This window comes from Grampus griseus (genome assembly GCF_964374135.1).
Source record: "Grampus griseus genome assembly, chromosome: 3".
NCBI lineage: Eukaryota > Metazoa > Chordata > Mammalia > Artiodactyla > Delphinidae > Grampus > Grampus griseus.
This window is the reverse complement of record NC_139019.1, coordinates 154,447,855-154,467,144: the sequence shown is the minus strand read 5'-3', so window position 1 is coordinate 154,467,144 and position 19,290 is coordinate 154,447,855. Positions and strand designations below refer to the sequence as shown.

The window sequence follows — 19,290 nt, the reverse complement described above, 5'->3', positions numbered from 1 at the left end:
ATCTGTAAATTACCCAAGGTGGGGCAGGGAGACACATAGCGTGTTCCTGGAAGACCCAAGGAGCAGTGGTTGCCACTGACGAGCGTGCTGGACAGAAGGCAGAAACTCCTCTCCCACTGCATGTGTCCCTTTTGTACAGTCAGGATATTTTGCCATGTGCCTGTATGTAGTATGTTACCATGTACCGCTCTATGAATTAGAGAGTGGTGGGTACAGGATTGTCAGCTAGCCCAATCAACTTCACCGTGGCTCCCCAGCTCTGCTCACCTGGAGGGACAACAGCCATGAGAAGGCAGAAAGCAGTCTGAGCACACGGTCCAGTGCGTAAAAAGACAGGGTCAGGGTCACCCCGCCTGGGTTCCTCCTCCCTCGCCTGCTTACTAGTCTGTAACAGCAAGAAGCACAGAGGGTGGCAGCTATGGCCTACCACCTTCGCCAAATATCCATTTCAAATCCCAGCCCACTCCTTGCTTCTGCGTGGCCTGGAGCAAGTCACTGAACTCCCAGTGGAGCGTGGTGATGGCAGCACTACTTCCTAGGGTTGTTGTGAGAATTCATGGGAGTCTTTGTAAAGCAAGAGGAACAGTGCCTGCTGCATAGTAAGTGTCTGTATCTGTGAAAATGGAGCAGGCAAAGAGCTTCCTCCTCCTGGGGAGCATGCAGCACAAATGCAGGTATGTATACAGCACAGAGGAAGCCCTTGAGAAATTATCATTAAATAAAACCACAAGGAAAACAGTACCAGTTTACTGGTATTTATTTTTGGCTTTCTACTTGGGGAAATGATGATTAAACCAAATGTGTGATCTGGTTACAGATTGATTAAGATGTAAATCATCCCATAAACATTTCTCTGGCCCACAGGGGCTTCATCACTGTGCTGCGTGCTGTGAAGTGCCAAGATAGACCAGTCAGGGGGCCTTGCAAGGCGAGTCATGAGAGGACATGATGCACAGGGACCACCCGACCCCTCAGGAGACTTGCAGGCAGAGAGGCTGAGAGCTGAGAGGTGGGAAAGGGGCAGAAGGCTCCTGGACCGGCTCTCTGCAAAGGCGGCCGACAGCTCACCCACAGGCCTTCTCCTCTCCCGATTTTTAAAAAGTTACATGGCCCTGTTTATTTCCTATATAGCACTTCCCTTCTTGTCTGTTGTCTGACTCCCCACTGGATTGTAACCTTCATGAGGATGGAGACCACACGTGTCTTGTTTATCTGTCTTATTCCTTGCTATATTCCCAGAACCCAGCACAGAGCGTGGTACATTTTAGGTGCTCAGTAACTACTTTTTGAATGAATGAATACATGAATAAATGAATGGATTTGGTGGGGGGCGTTGATCAGAGAAGGTGACCTTTGAGCTGGGCTGGAGACAGCCACCCTCAACCACGGACAAGCAGAGAGAACCCCCAAGTGTAAGCACGAGGGACAGAAAGGCAAGAGAGGTGGGTAGTGCTGAGTCTGGTGTCCCTGAGTGTTAGCTCCTTTCACCAGGGCAGTGAGGCACTGCTCTAAAGGTAACCCTAAGACACTCAAGCACAAAGGCATATATGCCCCAGCATTACCCACCCCCAACCATCATGCACTGTGAGGACCCTAGGAATAGAGTGGAGAGCCTTCTAGATAAATGAACCAGGTCCTGGGGAAGGATCCCGGAACTCCACTGGGTGGGATTGCAAAGTAAATCACAACCACCACTATCACCACTCATGAAGTCTTTCCATGTGCCAATACTTTCATAACTTCATCTTGTCTAATCCTCACAATGCCTATATCCAGGCTGTGGTTCCCATGGACAGACAGGGCATCTCTGGCTCCAGGTCCAAAGAGTTGAGTAAATCACAACCAGGTCCACCTGATTGCAGGGGGCTCATCACTGCTGCCCCCCAAATTAGCATAAGACCTGTCTTAGAATCCTACTCCAAGGGATGAGAAATAGCTTGCAGAGGGGGCCTGGCCCGTGGGGAGATGCCCATCTGGCCTCTGATGGACACACTCAGAGCTCCCCTGGTGAGGTCCAGGCCATGTTGATACACCCTTCCCTGACCCCTGGGAGGTCACTCCTTCCCCGGGACATTCCTGCTTCTAACTCCACCTTTCTCTTCCCATCTAGGCCCCTCCTCACAGGGCAGAGGCAACCACAGCAAGGCTGGCTCCCACTACACACTTCCCTTGACCAAGAGGGATGGCGAAATACCTCCAAGCTGGTTGGAGAGATGCCCAGCCCTAGGGCAGAGGCTGCCTTGGCCCAACCACTGCAGCTCAGTGTATACCCCTTGCCTACACTGCCATCCTAGCATCCAGAGCTTCGAAACAGCTTTTCAGGGTCCCACTCTTAAAACTGATGGGAAAAGTGAGTGAGAAAAGGTTCCAAAGGTAGAAAAATCCAGATAAATTCAGAGGGACTCCAGAAGAGACTGTAGATGTGATGCAGGATGGACACGAGCCCTTTAAGAAGGGACTGTGGCTCCTTAACCCAGCCCACCTTGGGGGGGTCTGGGAATTCTAATGTTCCCTCCAAATATGGCTTGAGAGATCATGTAGGAACTCAGGACCAAATGCACCACAGAGGTCCATCCATGCAGGTAGGGGAGCTTCGACCTTCAAGTGACAGATAATGACAATGACAAGATGGAGGGGCAATGTTTCTGGATTCCCAGCCAGAACTAGGATCACTGAACTCCTGGAACCTTCTCTACAACCCCTGGGGTGCTCGGGGTATTGGATGGGGGGAGGGATTGTTTGGGGCCTAGAGGATGAGGGAAGAAGGTCTAAGTTTACAGTGGGTGGGCTAGGGTCCACATTATGATTCTGTGGCTATCGTTTTGGAAAACTTCTCCATCTTTCCAAGAATCAGCTTCCCAATGAAAGACATTGCCCTCACTGTGACTGAGGGTGAACAGTCCCAGGCAGAGATACCACCTGTACCTCATACAGAGTAAGGCTCACTCCACTGGAGCTATGTCACCACCCAGCCAGGATGGGACCCTCTCCAGACCAAGGTCACTCTTTCCACCACCATCCAATGCTTCTCAGAATTGAAGAGGTTGACCTCCTTAGTCCGTGAGTCTACTAGAGATTAGGTAATATTCTAAGTCCCAAATTGGAAGACATGGCCAGTTGGATTTATGCCTCATAAAATTCCTGACTGTGTGTGTGGTATGCCAGGGGAGGTGGGCAGTATACCCTTCCAGGTGAGGCCCCGAGGAAAGGGAGGCCACTGGGCCAGGAGCAAGGGCTGCAAAAGGAGGCTGTGGCCTCTCTGGATGTCCAGGCCTCCCTTGTGCAGACTGGGGAAGGCCACTTTATTCATGAAGTGGGAAGGACAATTTCTGCTGCTTCCTCACAGAAGTAAGAGTAAAGGTGGAGATCGCTCAGCTGGGTCCTCTCACAAAGGCAGAGGAGTCCCCAGGCCTGGCTCAGGGTCAGGAGGGGGTTGGCTCTTCTGGGGACAGCCTTACCCTGTTTCAGGCCTCCTTGGGACTCCAAGGGTTCAAGTTACCACAACACTCTAATCCCTGAGATAACAGGGGACTCTGCTTCCTGTAGTAAATGTGGGCAAGGCATTTTTCTTTTTAATAGAAAATTCCTGGTGTCCCTGTCCCGTTAGGGCTTCACCAAAACAAAGGGGAAGCAACATACAAATACTCTTAATTGTACTTAAAAAAAACTTTCAAGAAAAAAAAAAGAAGTTCAAACTGCCAAATTCAGCTATGAAAAAGCCAGACTTTTTTTTTCCAGTGAAATATTTCCTTTGAAAATTAAAAAGAGGCAGATGACTAGATTAAATTACTTGGCTTTGCACCTAATGAATCTTCAGAACGTTCTCCCAAGAGTGTTTGTAACCTCAAGTTACTACTCCTTTATAAGCAAATTTTGCTAAATATAAAAATAACTCCTCAATTTAAAAGCACTATTTACTAATCTTATATCACAAAGTGTCCAGAAGGTTTCTCAGAACTCGGGAAACCCCTGATGAATAAGACTGATGGGGAAATGGCATGATGATGCGGCGGGGGGAGAAGGAGGATGTGGAGGAGGGTGGAGGCCATGCTGAGCCCCTGCCTGGCTGGCCGCCCAGCTGGCCTCTCTGCAGCCCTCCAGAGAGTGCCATAAAAGTCCCATAAGTAGGGGCAGGGGTGTTAAAGAGCTGCTAAGACTGGCTCCGAAGAGCCAACTGTGTGCATCTCTTCCCAACTCCATGCTCAAGGACCTCATGCTGGTGACCTGAAATTAGCCACGGTGAGAGTATTCACACCATAGAAACTGGCAAACCAAAGAGCCGGTTGTTAAACATTTATCTGCACACTACTGTGTAGGGGGCTCTGTTTGTTTCTCAAGGCTCCTATGGCTTGGAGAGGCAACAAGCTAGGCGTCCTGACCCCAGAGTCTGTGCCCCATCAACTCCAGTCCAGTCTCTTCTGAGGCATCCATCCATGAACTGAACTGTTATAAGGAGGAAGGGAGTGTCAAATATGACAGGGTTCTGAGAGCCAAAAGAAGTTTGGGACAAAAGGATGAGCTTTCCCGAGCCAAGTAATCTCCCTGGATTGCTGTTTCCTCACCTAAGACGAGAGGCAAGCGAGTCCCCGTAAGCATTTGACAAGTTCTCCTGAAAGACTGCTGTGCAGTAAACACACTGTGTGTGGGTGCGGGTGTGTGTCCTGGCCCCTCTTGATTCTGGGGAATAAAACCATGCCTGTTTCTTGCAGAGAAGAGATGAGTGGGAAGGGTATCACGTACACACATGGAAAGCAAGATGCAAGATATTTATATGACATGGGAACTGACTTTTAGAGAAAGTATGAACACTATTTGGTCCATCTGGGTGTGTGGCATGATGCCAGTGAAGGAAGGGGTATTTAACTGATGCCTACATTCACCTTCTGACTGGGACCAGAGGAGTTGGGTGTGTGTGGTGCAGATGCTGGTAGCCCTCTGGTCAACATTCTTGTAGCCATCTGGGATTGGCAACACTGGACTATTCTTGCAGAAGGCATCTGAAAGCAAGAACCCAACTGTAGCAGGATGAATAATCGTCCTCAAAAATATTAGGTCTTAACTCCTAGAATCTATCTGTAAATGGAAAAGCGTCTTTATAGATGTGATTAAGTTAAGGATCTTGATATGGGAGATTATTCTAAATTATACAGATGGGCCCTAAATGAAATCACAAGTGTCCTTATAAAAGGGAAGCAGAAGGAGATTTAATATGGAAGAGGAGAAAGTGATGTTACCATGGAAGAGGAGACTGGAATGAGTAGCCACAAGCCAAAGAATGCCAGCAACCACCAGAAGCTGGAAGAGTCAAGGAACAGATTCTCCCCTAGAGCTTCTGGAGGAAGTGGGGCCCTGTTGGCACCTCCATTTTGGCCCAGTAAAACTGATTGTTGGACAACTAGTCTTCAGAACTGTGAGAAAATAGATTTATGTTGTTTTAAATCAGCAAGTTCGTGGCAATTTGTTACAGCAGTCAGAGGAGCTAATACAAAAGATGATGAATTCAAGGCAAGGGCTTTACCTTCTAGCAAAAACTAAGAATTTTTTCTTCTTCAAGTCTTTTTTTCCCACCTCATAGATGACTAAGTGTAGTAATGAAGGACAGGGAAGATTTAAGAATTCATAGACGGGACATGCAATCCTTTTTGTCACATCCCCAAGCACACATGCCGCCATGCCCTTCCATATGCTGTGCCCTCAGCCTGGCACACCTATCACCCTCTTCTCTCTGTAGAGCTCATACTTGAAATCAGGCCTGTGACACTGTCCCAGGTCCCTCTCTCTCTTCTGGGGAAAGTCAGTGTCTCTGCTTCCACTGTGCTGGGGTCCCAACCTCAAACTGCATGGGGGCCATCAGGTACCATCAGTGAGTGGGGCAGCTGGGTCAGGGTGGGAGAAATGGGGAGCTTGCACCTGTCATCCCAGGGATCACTGTAAACTATTCAGAAACATGGACTCAGAGTTGCTCATCTTCGATTTTTTCAAGAGAAGTCAAAATCCTACCTATTTAATGTGAAATCTCCCAATTGTGTTATTTGGTAACTACAATAATTTAAAAAAAAAAAAAGTTTAAATTCTGTGCACCAAACAGAAAGGTGTCTGGCTGCCGGTTTGATATGGGGCTGCCAGGCTGCAGCTCGTGCCCTAGGTCTTCCCTCTATGGCAACATTTACCTCATGAGTTACTCTATCCCTGGTCAGCCTCTGCACTGCCCCTCCAACTACCTGCCCCTTCTCTGAGGGGAGGACCATGCCCACAGAGCCCCAGGGCCTGGAAAACAGGGCCTCTCCAGGAGCAGTTATTCTCTAGAGTGGGGAAAGTAGGGAGGGAGAGGGAATATAGTAACATTTTCATCAGCAGAAAGTCAGCAAAATGCCAGCAATTCCCAGATGTCAACAAAACCACCCATGAGTACCTATGTGTTGCTTCAGATAAACTCTCAGTTCATTAAAACTTTGCGGGTGATCTGCTTAGTGTGTGGAGGATCAACTAGAACTGGGTCCAGCTTCCTGTGGGAGAAGCAGCAAAGACAAGGGAGAGCAGGAGGCACTGTGAGCCCGGTCATCAGGAACTGATAAGGAAAGGCCTTTAGCTCAACCCCTGCTGACCACTGCGGAACCAGCCCCAGAGATCTGAGCTCTGAGGTGGCTTCAAGCCCAGCAGGGCTACAGCCAGTCCAGAGAAAAGACCTAAAACAACTGCTCAGACAAAGGTATGCACAGACCTCTCTGGGCCTCAATTTCCCCAAATGTAAAGTGAAGAGGTAAGTGGTTTATTCCAGGAGCACCTTCACAATTTTTGTACTATCCTTGTACCAAAAGCACAATCATTTCTTTAATATTTTTCTATAAAACTGACCAAAGTTTTTAAAACTTAAATAAATTCATTGCAAAAGAAAACAAACATAAAGGAAAACTAGTATCACTTGCCATATATACACAGATCATAATCCAAAAAAAAAAAAAAAACCCACAAACAAACTACACCAATGGGTTCAATTTTAGCCATCTGCTGCTCTGAGCTCTGAGCCCAGGACAGCTTCCTCCGTGCAAGGGGTGCTCCAGCAAGTGTCAGAAAGATGTTAAAGGCACATTAGCACCCAGCTGAGACTTTCTCTTGGCTACTTGAAAAGGAAATAACTTTCCCATGCAGGAATTCCACAAGACTCCCAGACTTCACTGAGGACTGGAGGGTGGGGTGTGCCAGCAGGGAGCCCTGTTGGGAGGACACAGGTAGTTACAAACCAAAGCTCATCCTTTCCCTAGGGGCCAAAAACACAGCAGCCCTTTAAGAAAGCGGAACAAACTCAGAATTGAGAGTCTGAGCGCCCCCAGGCTCAGAAGGACAACAGAGAAAGGTGGGTATACATAGGAAGCAGGATGGCTAGGGTGGTGGTAGGGGCGGAGGGCATCTGAGAGGAGGAAGGAGGGAAGCTGCTCATGCTGGAGGGGCAGACCCAGTGGGAGGGTCTTGGTGCACCAGTCTGGCTCTAAGACCACCAGGTGGCCAAGGGCCTTGAATGCCACACTAAGGAGTTTGGAACCCAAAGCTTCTTGGCAAAATTGCCACCTTTGCCTTATCTCTCTCCCCAGGAATGCCTACCAGCAGCCCTATATGTACATTACCAATGACACTCAGGAGTACTGACATTTTTGCTGAGGGTTCAGGAATTTAAATTGATGTCTGCTTGGCCTGGGGAAGGCTGCACCCCAAAAGTCAGCTGCCTGCTCCTTGGTCAGTCTGTCCTTTTTCACTTTTTCAGGAGCGCCTGGCCTCAGAAACAAGGCCTGTACAGACCTTGGCCCACGGCTCACTGCTGGCACACCCGACCCCAGCAGCCCTGAGCACGGTCAGACAGAGGCCTTTCATGGCTTCAAAAGTTCCACCAGGTCCTCCAGCCACAGGAGGCTGTAATGGGAAACTGAATCCCACTCAAGGAAAAAAAAAAAAAAAAATGCACAGTGACCTTTTGTCCCAGCAGAAGTTCTCGGCCCTCTCCCCAGCCAGCGGAGGCGGTCCAGCAAGGAGAGTAAGGAATTGCAGATGTGCGCGCAAGGCCGGGCCGCCCTCCCCACCGTCCCGCAGCCTTGAGGGACCGCGCCCAGTCACCGCGGTATTCGAGACGCCGGGGCCCGACCCCGCTCCCAGTCCAGGGCTCCCTCTCCCAGATTCCGCCCGAAGCTCGGCGGTAGGTGCTGCTTCTTCCCCGCGCCTCGCCGAGAGCTCTTTCCAGCGAAGAGGCGGCAATCCGGAATCAACCCTTCTAGGGACAAGAAGTTCATTTTGGGACGCGAAGAGGACGCACAGGCCCTTCCCGAGCGCACGAGGGGCTGCTCTCGACACCACGGGGACGGTGCAGGTGTGGTCGCCTCTCATCGGTGTTCACGATGGGCTAAGAGCCGCGTTGGGCACCCCGCGCCCGGGATGCGCGCTAGCTTGCGCCTGGCCGCCTTGTGGGCGACTTGGGGGCGCTTTCCTCACTGGACATGGGGTGCGGACACACCTCTGTGTTTCGAGGGTCCAGGCCTAGGACAGGACCAACTCCCTCCCCTCTGTGGGTTCGAGAACGGGGTTGAGCACCCTCCCCTTCACCCCTCCTTGGGACACCCACTCGGCGGCCGGGGCAAGGGGAAGCAGGCCCAGCCCGTGAAAGCCCCTCTGTCGGGGACCAGGGCAAATCGACGCCCCCATCTCGCGCCGTCTCCAGTCCCCAGGGCCCGGCTCTTGGGCCCAGGCTCTGAGAGGCCGGGGCGCCGGAACCCGCGGCCGCCACGGAGGGGGCCGCAGGTGGGCGCTGCACTCACCACACATCTTGGCCGCTCCTCACACCCTTCCCAGCTCTGGGCCTCTACTCTCAGCTGACACTGCACAGCCCCGTGCGCACCTCGCGCTCCTGGACTCTAGCTCCCGCCGCTCGGCCTCTGGCCCTTATAGCTCATAGCCCTCCTCCAGGGGCGGGGTCGAGGCGTGGCCTCCTCCCGCCTGCCCGCTTCCCATTGGCCCCCGGTTGTCGTGACAACGGCGGGCACTTGGCCCCCAGGAGTCTGGGCAGCGGGCTAGGGGCGGCTCCCAGGCGCAAGTCCCGGCTGTAGCACGTGGGCGTCCGGCGTTAGATTCTGGAAACGGGCCGGTGGGGGCAGCACGCTTCCTGAGTTCAGACCCAGACTCAACCAGTGAGTAGACGTGGGACCTTGGGCAGGGGACTGAATCGCTCTGCGCTTCAGCCTTCCTGTCTGTGGAATAGGGATAACAATGGAACCTACCTCCCGGGTCGTAATGTTGTTTAAGGCAGTCTGTGTAAGTCACAGAGTACAATGTCGGGCATAATAACACGTGTTCCGGGTGTGCACCCCTCTGTGTGCCAGACTCCTCTCAGGGCACCAGAGACGCAGCACAAGGTAGGCCCAGAGATGGAAAGGGACTTTGCCAAAATTGGGCAGCCGAGGCGGTGTCAGAACTCGAACCTGGGATTTATTGCAGAGCCGGAAGTCGGAGGCCGGGATTCCCCAAGTTTTGAGCAAAGCTGGGGGAACCCAGGAAGCCGCCTCCTCCCAGAGGGGCGCTGGTTGACTTCTCCGCGCAGCTGGCCTGCGCTCCGCCGGCCTAATCTCAGGAGCCCTAATCTGGCCCCGCCGTGAGTCACAGAGGCCTGCGTTCCCCCGCCTGGTTACCGGCTGCCCCCTCCCCTTCCCCCTGTACTTTGGGCTGGGTCTCACGAGGAAGGTCACGAGAACTGGCCCAACATTTGCGTACTTCGAAGCCATCTGGTGTTTTTTATTTTACTTAAAAAAAAAAAAGTCCTGAAATTCTAAACAGATACTCTTCAGTTGTGTTAGAGAAAAAACGAAGCTTTTTACGTCTTCTCTAGAGCATTTTTCCTAATGTAATCCGTCTCTAGCTTTACAAGGCTCTGCAGGCCCTGGCAGGAGTAGGCATTTATTGAACACATTGGACCTTTGAGGAAACTGAGGCTCAGCGACAGTAAGGAGCGGGTTGGTTGAGTAATCCTGCTAGGAAACAGCAGAGCTGGTTCAGGAGCTGCCGCATTTGCTTCTCAACCTCCACAGTGCACTGTCAACTTTCACTCACTGGTTCCCTCTTTCCTAAGCAGCCGTTTTCATGCCTGTCCTGGTACTAGGGACCTAATGGTGAGTGAAAATAGATCCAGCTTGGGCCCTCGTGGCACTTAAAAAGTGGTGGGCAGCAGACACTTAGTCTAGTGTCACAGAGAGCCGGATGGTTCCAAGTGGGATATAGGGAGGAGGGACAGACCTGGCTGATGGGGAGGGTTCCAGGCTGCCGGGAACTTGGCTGGGCCTGAGGGTGGGGCTGGTGCAGGTCAGTATAGAGTTAGGGCAGTTGCCAGAGGAAGTTAACAGACTTGAAAAGGGAGGTACTGGTATGTGCAAAGGTCCCATGGCTGAGGGCTAGAGCTTGAGTTGGGAGATCAGGCTGTTCTGCCCCAGGGCCTCTACCCTCTGTAACTGCGGTGGGGATAGGATGATATTCTTAGGCCCTCTTCTAGCACCAAGACAGCAGGAACCCTGAGGTCCTAGCAGGGTCCACATCTACCCCCTATCCTCCTCGGGGATTCACAGCTCTCTGGTGCAGAGGAGCATGAATGCTAGGACCCCTGTGGAGGTATCTGCAACTGCTGCCCTGCCTTGGGGACCAGCCCCTGAGAGACCTTTGGGAGGACAGTGGCCTGGGCCTGGCTACATAACCACTAGATACCCCTGGCCCTGGCATTGGTTCAGGGATTAGTGTGTGGCCCATGCTGGGCCCTTGTCAATCTGCTTAGGGACATGGGAAAATCAGCAGAAAAGATGAGCTTGTCCCTTGCCCAGTGGCACAGCTGGCTAGAGGGTAGAGTGGTGATGCCGGGGACCTTCTTGTCACCTTTGGGGTTGGGTGGGGAGAGGCTGTCTGAGAGTGAAGAATCCAGAGCAAAGCAAATGCCTAAAATGGAGAAAGATAAACATTTTTGGAGCCCTGGGTTCACCCGGGCCTGAAGCCAGGATCTATCGCTAGGCTTCTCAGTATCAGAGCTCAGTAAATTACCATCTTCACTTGAGGCACTCTGAAGTGACTTCTATCATTTGCAACCAAGTAGAGTCCTGATTCCTTCAACCTGTCGGAACTGGGATCTGAGGCCCAGGGGAGCAATTAGGCAGCTGGTGGCCCCAGCCCATAAGGTCTTGCTGACTGGAGCCCCTTCCTGCTCTCGCCTTGTGTCTGGGACCTGTCTGGTTGCAGCCCAGGAGTCCCCTGAGGTTTGATGAAATTAAGCAATCTGACCAAAGTCACAAAGCCAGGAAGTGGGGGGCTGGTCTGGATCTGGAGACCAAGGCTTGGTCCCTCTCAGAGGAGGGAGGATGTGGGACCATGCATAGACACCTTCCCCAGCCTGGCCCCATACCTGTGCTTCCAGAAGGGTGAGCCTGAGGAGCTGGAGCCAGAAGCCCACAGGGCGTGGTGGGGCAGGGCTCTGAGCTTACTCCCAGTGGGTGCTAGGTGTCCAGTGCCCAGACTGATCACCCTGGCTAGCTCTGACCCCACTTGTTAGGAGTGACCTTGACCCCTCTGGCCAGCAGGGTGGGACCTCACACTGGGATTGCAAACTGCAGCCACAGACATGGCTTCTTCACCTGCACATTTTTTCCAACCTCAAGCCAACTTTTATAGTCAGAAGATTTGCTCATTGATCTAGTTTCTCCCAAACAACCCAAAGATCTGCTCTCCTGCACCCCATACACAGTACAGCTGAGTCCCATGGCTGTTCTGGAAGACAAAGAAGGTGCCTGCTATCTCCTGAAGGCTGATATAAGCCCTGTTCAGCTGTTTTCCCTTTGACATTTCTGCTGGGGCATAGGGAGTGTTACAGGGTCGTGGTATGGTGAAGGCCACTCTCTAACTCCTGCAGGAGTTCTGGCTGGGCTGTTACTAGCTCCCAAGGACTCCCATCAGGGGCCTTGCCCCCCGTTTCCAACTGCCCCAGCTGGGCTGTGGCCACTGGGCAACCTGCGATGATGACCTGTTCTTCCTTATCTCTTTGTACCCCTCTGGGAGCAGAAATGCCAGGCAGACCTCGATATTGACTCCTTTTGTCCAGAGACCCAGCCCTGCCCAGAGCTGTGGAATACAGTGCTTCCCAAGCCTCGGGAGGGTCCAGGGAGCTGGGGATGCAGGGTACTGGTGCTTGCATCTGGGAGCCCTGTATTGGATCACTGCATCTGGGGGCAGGCACAAGATTCTAAGGGCACCTTGAGTGGTCCCCACAGCAGATGAGGTTCAGGGAGCCTGGGCCAGACCTTAGATGTCATACCTAGATGGAGTACCCTGACTCCGGACAACTGGGCCTCGGCTCAGACTTGAGATGGGGAGAACAAGGAGCAGCAAAGCATGAGACCAGACCTGGTTGTGGGGCAGGAAGCCACCCTCCAGCCCTCCACCCCCTCCCTCCTGGGAGCTGGGGTAGGTGGATGGGGGATGAGTGGGGTACAAAAAGCCCATGGCTAGGGAGAGTCTGAGAGACTGGCCAAGGGCCAGGGTTCAAGGACAGCCAAAAATGGTGAGCTGGGTGGGAAAGTGAGGCAGAAATCCTTCCACAGAGGGAGGGCCTGGGGGAGGAAGGCCTCAAGCTTGGCTAGGGCATGGGAAAGAGGGAGGGTTGTGCAGCTCAAGTTTTGGCTGCCAGATGGTTCCACTCCACCCCCACCTCACCCCAGGTCTGAGGCAAGAGAAGACCACCCTTTCAGCACAGGCTGGGGCTGCACAGAGGTGACCTTCCTGAGGAGTTCCTTGGAGAACTTTTTTCACCTTCTCTCTCCTGCAGGTACTGAGGAGGAGGTCTGCCACAAGGCTGAACTTGTGTATTCTTTTATAATTGTAAGTTAATTTCTTAAAAAATAGGGCTAATTATAAATCTTTATAACTTCATTCTTTGGAAGAAATACATATCCATTTTAGGAAATACAGAATAAAAAAATTTTTAAGGGTTGATCACTGTCAACGTTTTATGCCACCTCCCCCTGCCCCCACTACAAACGCTCTTTTTTTTTGCATATATAGTCATTATTTAAACAACAACATGGCCCTATGTTGGGAAAACTAGTAAAGTAGTCTTGTTCAGGCTTCAGAGGCAGAAGTAGGCCTCTGACCAACCTGTGACCCTGCCTGGACTGCGTGCCTGCTCACACACAATTGTTATAAACAAGTCAAGCAGCACTTATGATAAGAAAGGGAGTGGGTCTTAGAACTTCTTGAGCCCTGGGGACCTGGCCAGTCCCCCCAGGTCTAGAAAATCTTGTGACTCACACGTTGAAACCAACAGCATTGTTATGATTGAATCAAAGCTGCGTTTTTGCGCGCAAACTGATGATAACAGTTTGCGACCTGGGATTATAAACGGAAGTCCCGAGAACTGCAATTTGAAGTCTCACCTGTGGGGTGGACGCACCGCCCAGGATCCCTCCCAGTTGGGACTCCAGATTGCTGTTACGCGGGACTTCCCAGCTGCTGTTTGAATCTGGATGTAGATGTCAGCCCAATCTGGTGATTTATACTCTGTTATGTCTCTCATACGTTTTCCCCTTCTAATGACTGTATATTGAAGTTATATAAATTAATAATCTTCTATTAAAAAATTAATTAAATCTGTTCAGTTGTGTGAAACGAGTGGTTATTTTGCCAGCAGATCCAACAAACATTGAAACCAAAGCGGGCTTTTGGCAAAACACCTTACTGCAAAAATTGTTTCATAGCTGATGCTTGAATTCTGATTAGAAAGAATTTCAGATTGTCCTGTGAAGACTGGATTTGACCAGGGATGCCAGCCTTGTACCCGATGTACCTCTGGTGCCATTGCACCCAGAGAAAGCTGGGTCTCTGCTCTGCTTGGCCAGGAGAGGGTGTGGGTCTGTGCGGGATGAGCAAAAATCTGAGGTTGCATCAAGCATTGGCTGTGGGATGGCAGTGAGGGGTGAGCAGCAGGTCCACCCCACAGAGTGCAGGCCTTGGAGGCTCTCTGGCCAAGACACAGGAGCTGGTGATGGTAACGCCTGCATGGCACTACCAGAGCTCAACCCACGCCAAGCAGTATATTATTTCAGGCAAGCATCTCAGAGACAAAAAGGCACCAGATTCACTCTTCATCCCTCCCCCTGCTCTGTGCCCTGGGAAGCTGGCCTTCATCTGGGGTCCCAAGCCCTCTGACTTCTGGTTGGCTCTAGCCAGGGGGAGAAACTGAGCAGGAGGCCTGGGGTGGGGGGTACGGTCAGGATAGCCATCCTCTCCCCAAGGCCTCAGGTTCTATCTGGTGGCCTCTCCCATAGCTGCCCTCTCTGGCTCCTGAAAGAGTGGTTATGCTTGGGCTGAGTACCCCCTGAAGCTGACCCAGCCCTACTGGTCTCCTTAACCCTGCACATTCCCTTCAGGAAATGCTCTGAATCCCTCTGTCCAAGGGCACAACCCAGGGTGACCTGGGCTGTTTGAGTTTGCCTGGGACTGTTGTGGTTTTAGCACTGACGTTGCCACATTCTGGGAACCCCTCAATTCTGGGTAAACTGTGACAGTTGGTCACTCTAGCTGCCACCGATCCCTGCAGAGACTCTGATATGCATTCTTGTCTCCTTGCTTTCCCCTCTACTAAACCGAGATTAAAACGGGCCCAGGCTGTGCCCTGGATTTCCAGTTTCTTGTGACCAATTAGAAGAGCTGGCCATCCGGGCCCCACGCTGAGGATCAGTTGCCCATCACTGAGTGTGGCAGTGTCCTGAGAAGAGGTTGACCCCCACATTCTCCCTGTCTCTCCTCCTAGGCTGGTGCTGCCTGTCCTACCTGCCTGGGTTTCCTGCCTGGCCCCAAAGGCAGGCGGGCCAGATACTCCTTCACACTGCTGATATCCTACAGCTTCCCAGGTGGGGGTGGGGGAGTGAAGAAGGGGGCTCTCCAAGGGTTTGTGTCCCTCCAAGTCGTTCAGTCTAGCAGCGGCATTTGGCTGTGATTCTTAGAGCCCCGAGAAAGGACGGAAGGTGGAGGTGCGGGGTCCAGGACTTCCCAGGTGCGGGGTCCAGGACTCTCCATGGAAAGTTTCATTGATGGTTTCCCTCTCCATCAGTGGAGAGGGGGTGCTTCTGGGTGGGCCACCCTGCAGGGCGATGGAGGGCATCCTACATAAGGGTCAGTCCAATCCCACCAGGCAGGGGACCGGACCCCAGGGCATTACTGGAGCTACTCCTGACCCATGTGTGTCCTCATTTACATGTTTGTTGAGGCAGTGGGATGTGAGACCTTCCCAGACCCTGCTGGCGCAGGAAGGAGGCTTCAGGGAGGGACTGTCTGGGTGTTCACTAGGTAGGCAGACAAAGGTGCCTTCTGGAGTAACCGATGGGCAGAGGAGACATCTGGGCCTGTTTCCCTCCCCTTTGGGGACAACACCCTGGATTCCTCTGTGGAATTACCCCTTCTCTACTCTCAGCATTTTGGATCACAAGGGCTGGCTTGCTGCCTGGCTCCCGGGGTGAGCACATGACCCGGGTCTGGATAATGAGGACACCATATTCTGAACACAGGGGTGGGTCTGGGCTGGACAAGGGGCCTAAATCAGGTCTATGAGAACCAGTGAGTGTCATACTGGCGGAGTTTTGCTGGACCCATCAGAAAAGAGGGACTTTGTTTCCGGTGAATTTACTAAGGTATTAGAATGTAAGGCTGGAATGTCATTTGTAACCAGATTGACCCCGGTGGGGAAAATCCAGGATTGGAAATAAAATAGAGGAAAACAGATCTGTGCACGTGGACCCAGTTCTGCCTGAAGTTGTGCATGCCTGGACTTCTTAGGCACGTTGTCCTTGCTTGGGTAGGGGTCCTGCCTTAGCTGGTGAGGTTGACCCTTGCCCACAAGGACTACTGCCCTGTGTGCCCTCTCCTTGGCCCCTGCTTGGAGGGTTCCAGGCAGCCTGCTCATTCACTGAATAGGCATTCACTACCTTCCCGTGCAGTACACTGTGGGGGCAGGTCCTTCTGTCCTCCAAGTACTGATCTTTGTGAAATGCACTGAGGGTTCTCACAGGATGCAGGTAGCACCACCACCTATTTATATAACCTGTGAGCCAACTGTTACCGAAACTTCGACTTTCTGTGCAATATGGGGAGCTGGGGGTCTAACACCTTACGGTGCTCCAGGAAACCAGCTGCCAGAGAATGCAGGAGCCCTGGCTGGGTGTCTGTTCTCCACCTTTGCATTAGTGAAGTGGCTCTGTTGCTAGGGACAGAGATTTACTCTATGCAGTCTGAGCTGACACAAAGAAAGAACTTGATGCCTCTACTGGTGAAAACACCTCCTTCAGAGACAAGACAAACGGGACAATAAAGCAGGGCTCCCCATTTTGCTGGCATGGCAATGTCTTACATATGTTCTGAAATAACCCATCTCAAAAAATGCTCTTCCTTTTCCTGCAAATGGAAACCAGATTGTGCAGTTTTTAACTTCCTTTCCTTAACAATACTATATTTAGAAAATCTTTTTGATCTTAGCAGATATGAACACATATTATACACATATTTTCATTATGAAAAATTTCAAAAATAGTCTAATGAATCCCCAAGTACTTATCACTCAGAGTCAAGAATTACCAACATGTAGCTGACCTTGTCTCACCTATCCCTTCAGCTTTTGTTCTGCTGGAACAAGTACTGATATGATTTGATTTGTTTATAATTCGTTATGTGTATTTACAAATAAAAACTCTATGACTTCAGTTCCATTATACACCAAGCAAAATTAACAGCAATACCTTAATATTATCAGATACTTACTTATTTTCAACATTGATGTTTGTTGGAATGCAGTCAATATTCCTTGATTGTCTCAAAAATCTTTTTTTATAACTTGTTGATTCAAATCAGTATACTAACAATGTCTACACAGTGCCTTTGTGTTATACATCTCTAAGACTTTTAAATTTGTAATCCATAAAACATACAAAATCTCCCCCACACCTTTGCCTCCACCACTTGGGATGGTCTGAAAACAGCAAGTGTTTTTACACCCTGCCGGGCCCTGCGTAACTGCTCCTTTGGATGTCTGTCTCCCGCCTGGCTCAGAGCAGACAGAGTAGGCTGTGTGGGGACCACATGCTACTGGAAAAGCAGCACCCCAGGGTCTGGAGCAGGCAGGAGATGTGGAGACCAGGAGGGAATGGAGATGCCAGTGCAAGCCAGAGGCAGCTGTGACAGCAGAGAAGACACTGGCCCCAGAGTTGGGCTGGCTAGCTATAAGCCCTAGCTTTCTGCAGCCTCATGGTGTGGTATTGAGTAAGGCAATCTCTTCTTCCATAAGATGAAGACAGCAGGCACTCTCACACACTGCCTGAGAAAGTGTCAATGAATACAACTTTCTAGAGAAAAATTTGGCAATATATATAGACAGGGGACTGGTTACATGAAGAGTGGAAAGTATCCACCATGAAACGGCAGCACAGGTATGTACAGGCTAGGTGGTTCAGTAGAAAAGAGGGCTACAAAGATGCTATGTAGTGTGTAATCCTTATTGTGTTTTGCTTCATATTGAAGCAAAGTTTTATTGAGATATAATTTTATTGATATAATTCACATACTACGCAACTCACTAGTGTAAAGCATACAATTCAATGATTTTAAACTTATGCACAGAGTTGTGCAACCATCACCACAATCAATTTGAGAACATTTTCATCATTCCCTTCAAAAATAAAATCAAGAGCCTCCAAGGCTGGCAGGAAAGGCTCCTTGTCCTTAAGGCTTAGGTGTTCCTGGGGAGCAGAGAGGCTGGCCCCTCGCCTGGGAGTAGCAGTGTGGGTCTTCTGTCCTGGCTGGAAAGTGGCCGATGGCAGGTCTGTGACTCAGGCCTAGCTGGTGCTGTGAGTCTGAGGGTTGTGGGGCACATGCAGGTCCCTGAATTCTGGGGCCCTCAGAGGCTCATTGGGGAGGAACAGTGCCCACGGGGTATGATGGGGCCAGCATCACCTATACCACCAGCTCTTCTTGGTGGTCCCTGGCACTTCCCTCACCTGCGTGCTTGCTGAGCTGAGGTCTTGGCCTTCTTGGCACAGCCTGCCTGGCCGGCCAGCGCCTCAGCAGAGAAGCTGGGGCAAGGAGAACAAGAGCCTCTGTGTCCTACAGGGGTGCAAATCATCCCATGTCCTGAAGCTGACTGGGCTCAGTCTGTGGAGTGAAATATTTTGGAAATGCTCGTGGGTCTGCAGACACAGGTGAGCAAAAATAACTGAAAACAGGTTGACATCAGAATCCCTTGCCTCCAGCCGGGCATGTCCACGTGCATATGTGGAATCGTGGTCGAGACACTGATAACAGTTAACCACAGAAGCCTTTCCTAGAAGGGACATGCTAACCCTGTCTTAGCTCTCTAATCACACAGGCAGGTTGTGGTGACTGCCCCTGCCAGGGGTCCTGGCTATCATGTGACTTTGTGCCAGGTGCCTTTCATACCTGGCTGACTGAAGATGATTGGGACGTGACGCTGTGTTCTCTCATTTATCAACAAGGAAATCCCTATAATCCTCTGACTGGGCACCTTGACATCTCATTGTGATGGGACCTCTGAGGTCTCTGCTAAGCACAGGGCTCTTGCCTGAGCCTGCCTCCTGCCTTCTGTCACCAACCCTGGAGTCCCACACAGCGCAGGCCTCAGGCCTCTGCTCAGTTCATGGAGCAGGAAAGTACCTCAAACTGGACGTTTGACGGAATTGTGTCCCCCGAAATTCATATGTTGAAGCCCTGACCTTCAGTGATGGTGTTTGGAGGTGGGGCCCTTACGAAGTGACTAGGTTTAGCAAGGGTCACTGAGGGTGGGATCCTCCTGAGGGATAAATGCCCTCACAAGAAGAGGAAGAGAGAACGTTCTTTCCCTCCATGCACATGCACCAAAGAAAAGGCCGTGTGAGGGCACTGAGAAGCAGTTGTCTTCATGCCAGGAATAGGGTTTTCACCAGGAACCAGAAGAATCAAATCTGCCAGCAGCTTGATCTTGACTTCTAGCTTCCAGAACTCTGAAAAATAAATGTCTGCTGTTTAAACCACCTGGTCTACAGTGATTTTGTTATAGCAGCCTGATCTGACTACAACATCAGCTTAAGCAATAAAGAAAGGAAGTTTCCTGTTCCTGAAAGTAGATCCAGGGGCTCGAACAGTGTCTTCATGATGCTGTCTTCCACTCAGCCTGCCTTTGGGCGGTCTCAGGGCTCAGACAGGTGCCCTCTCCTGGTGGCTGGGGTCTATAAAATGAGCGACCCT

The 19,290-nt window shown here is 51.2% G+C and overlaps 1 protein-coding gene across 1 annotated transcript in view; it reads right to left on the bottom strand.

The window, feature by feature from the left end:
• GFPT2 (glutamine-fructose-6-phosphate transaminase 2) overlaps window positions 1-8,894 on the bottom strand; it is a 45,515-nt gene extending 36,621 nt beyond the window's left edge. The window contains exon 1 of the mRNA XM_082650035.1: window positions 8,802-8,894. Within this exon, the coding sequence (XP_082506161.1) occupies window positions 8,802-8,808 (7 nt within the window). The 5' untranslated portion in view covers window positions 8,809-8,894. The remainder of the gene's footprint in view (window positions 1-8,801) is intronic.
• Between the last annotated feature and the right edge of the window lie 10,396 nt (window positions 8,895-19,290).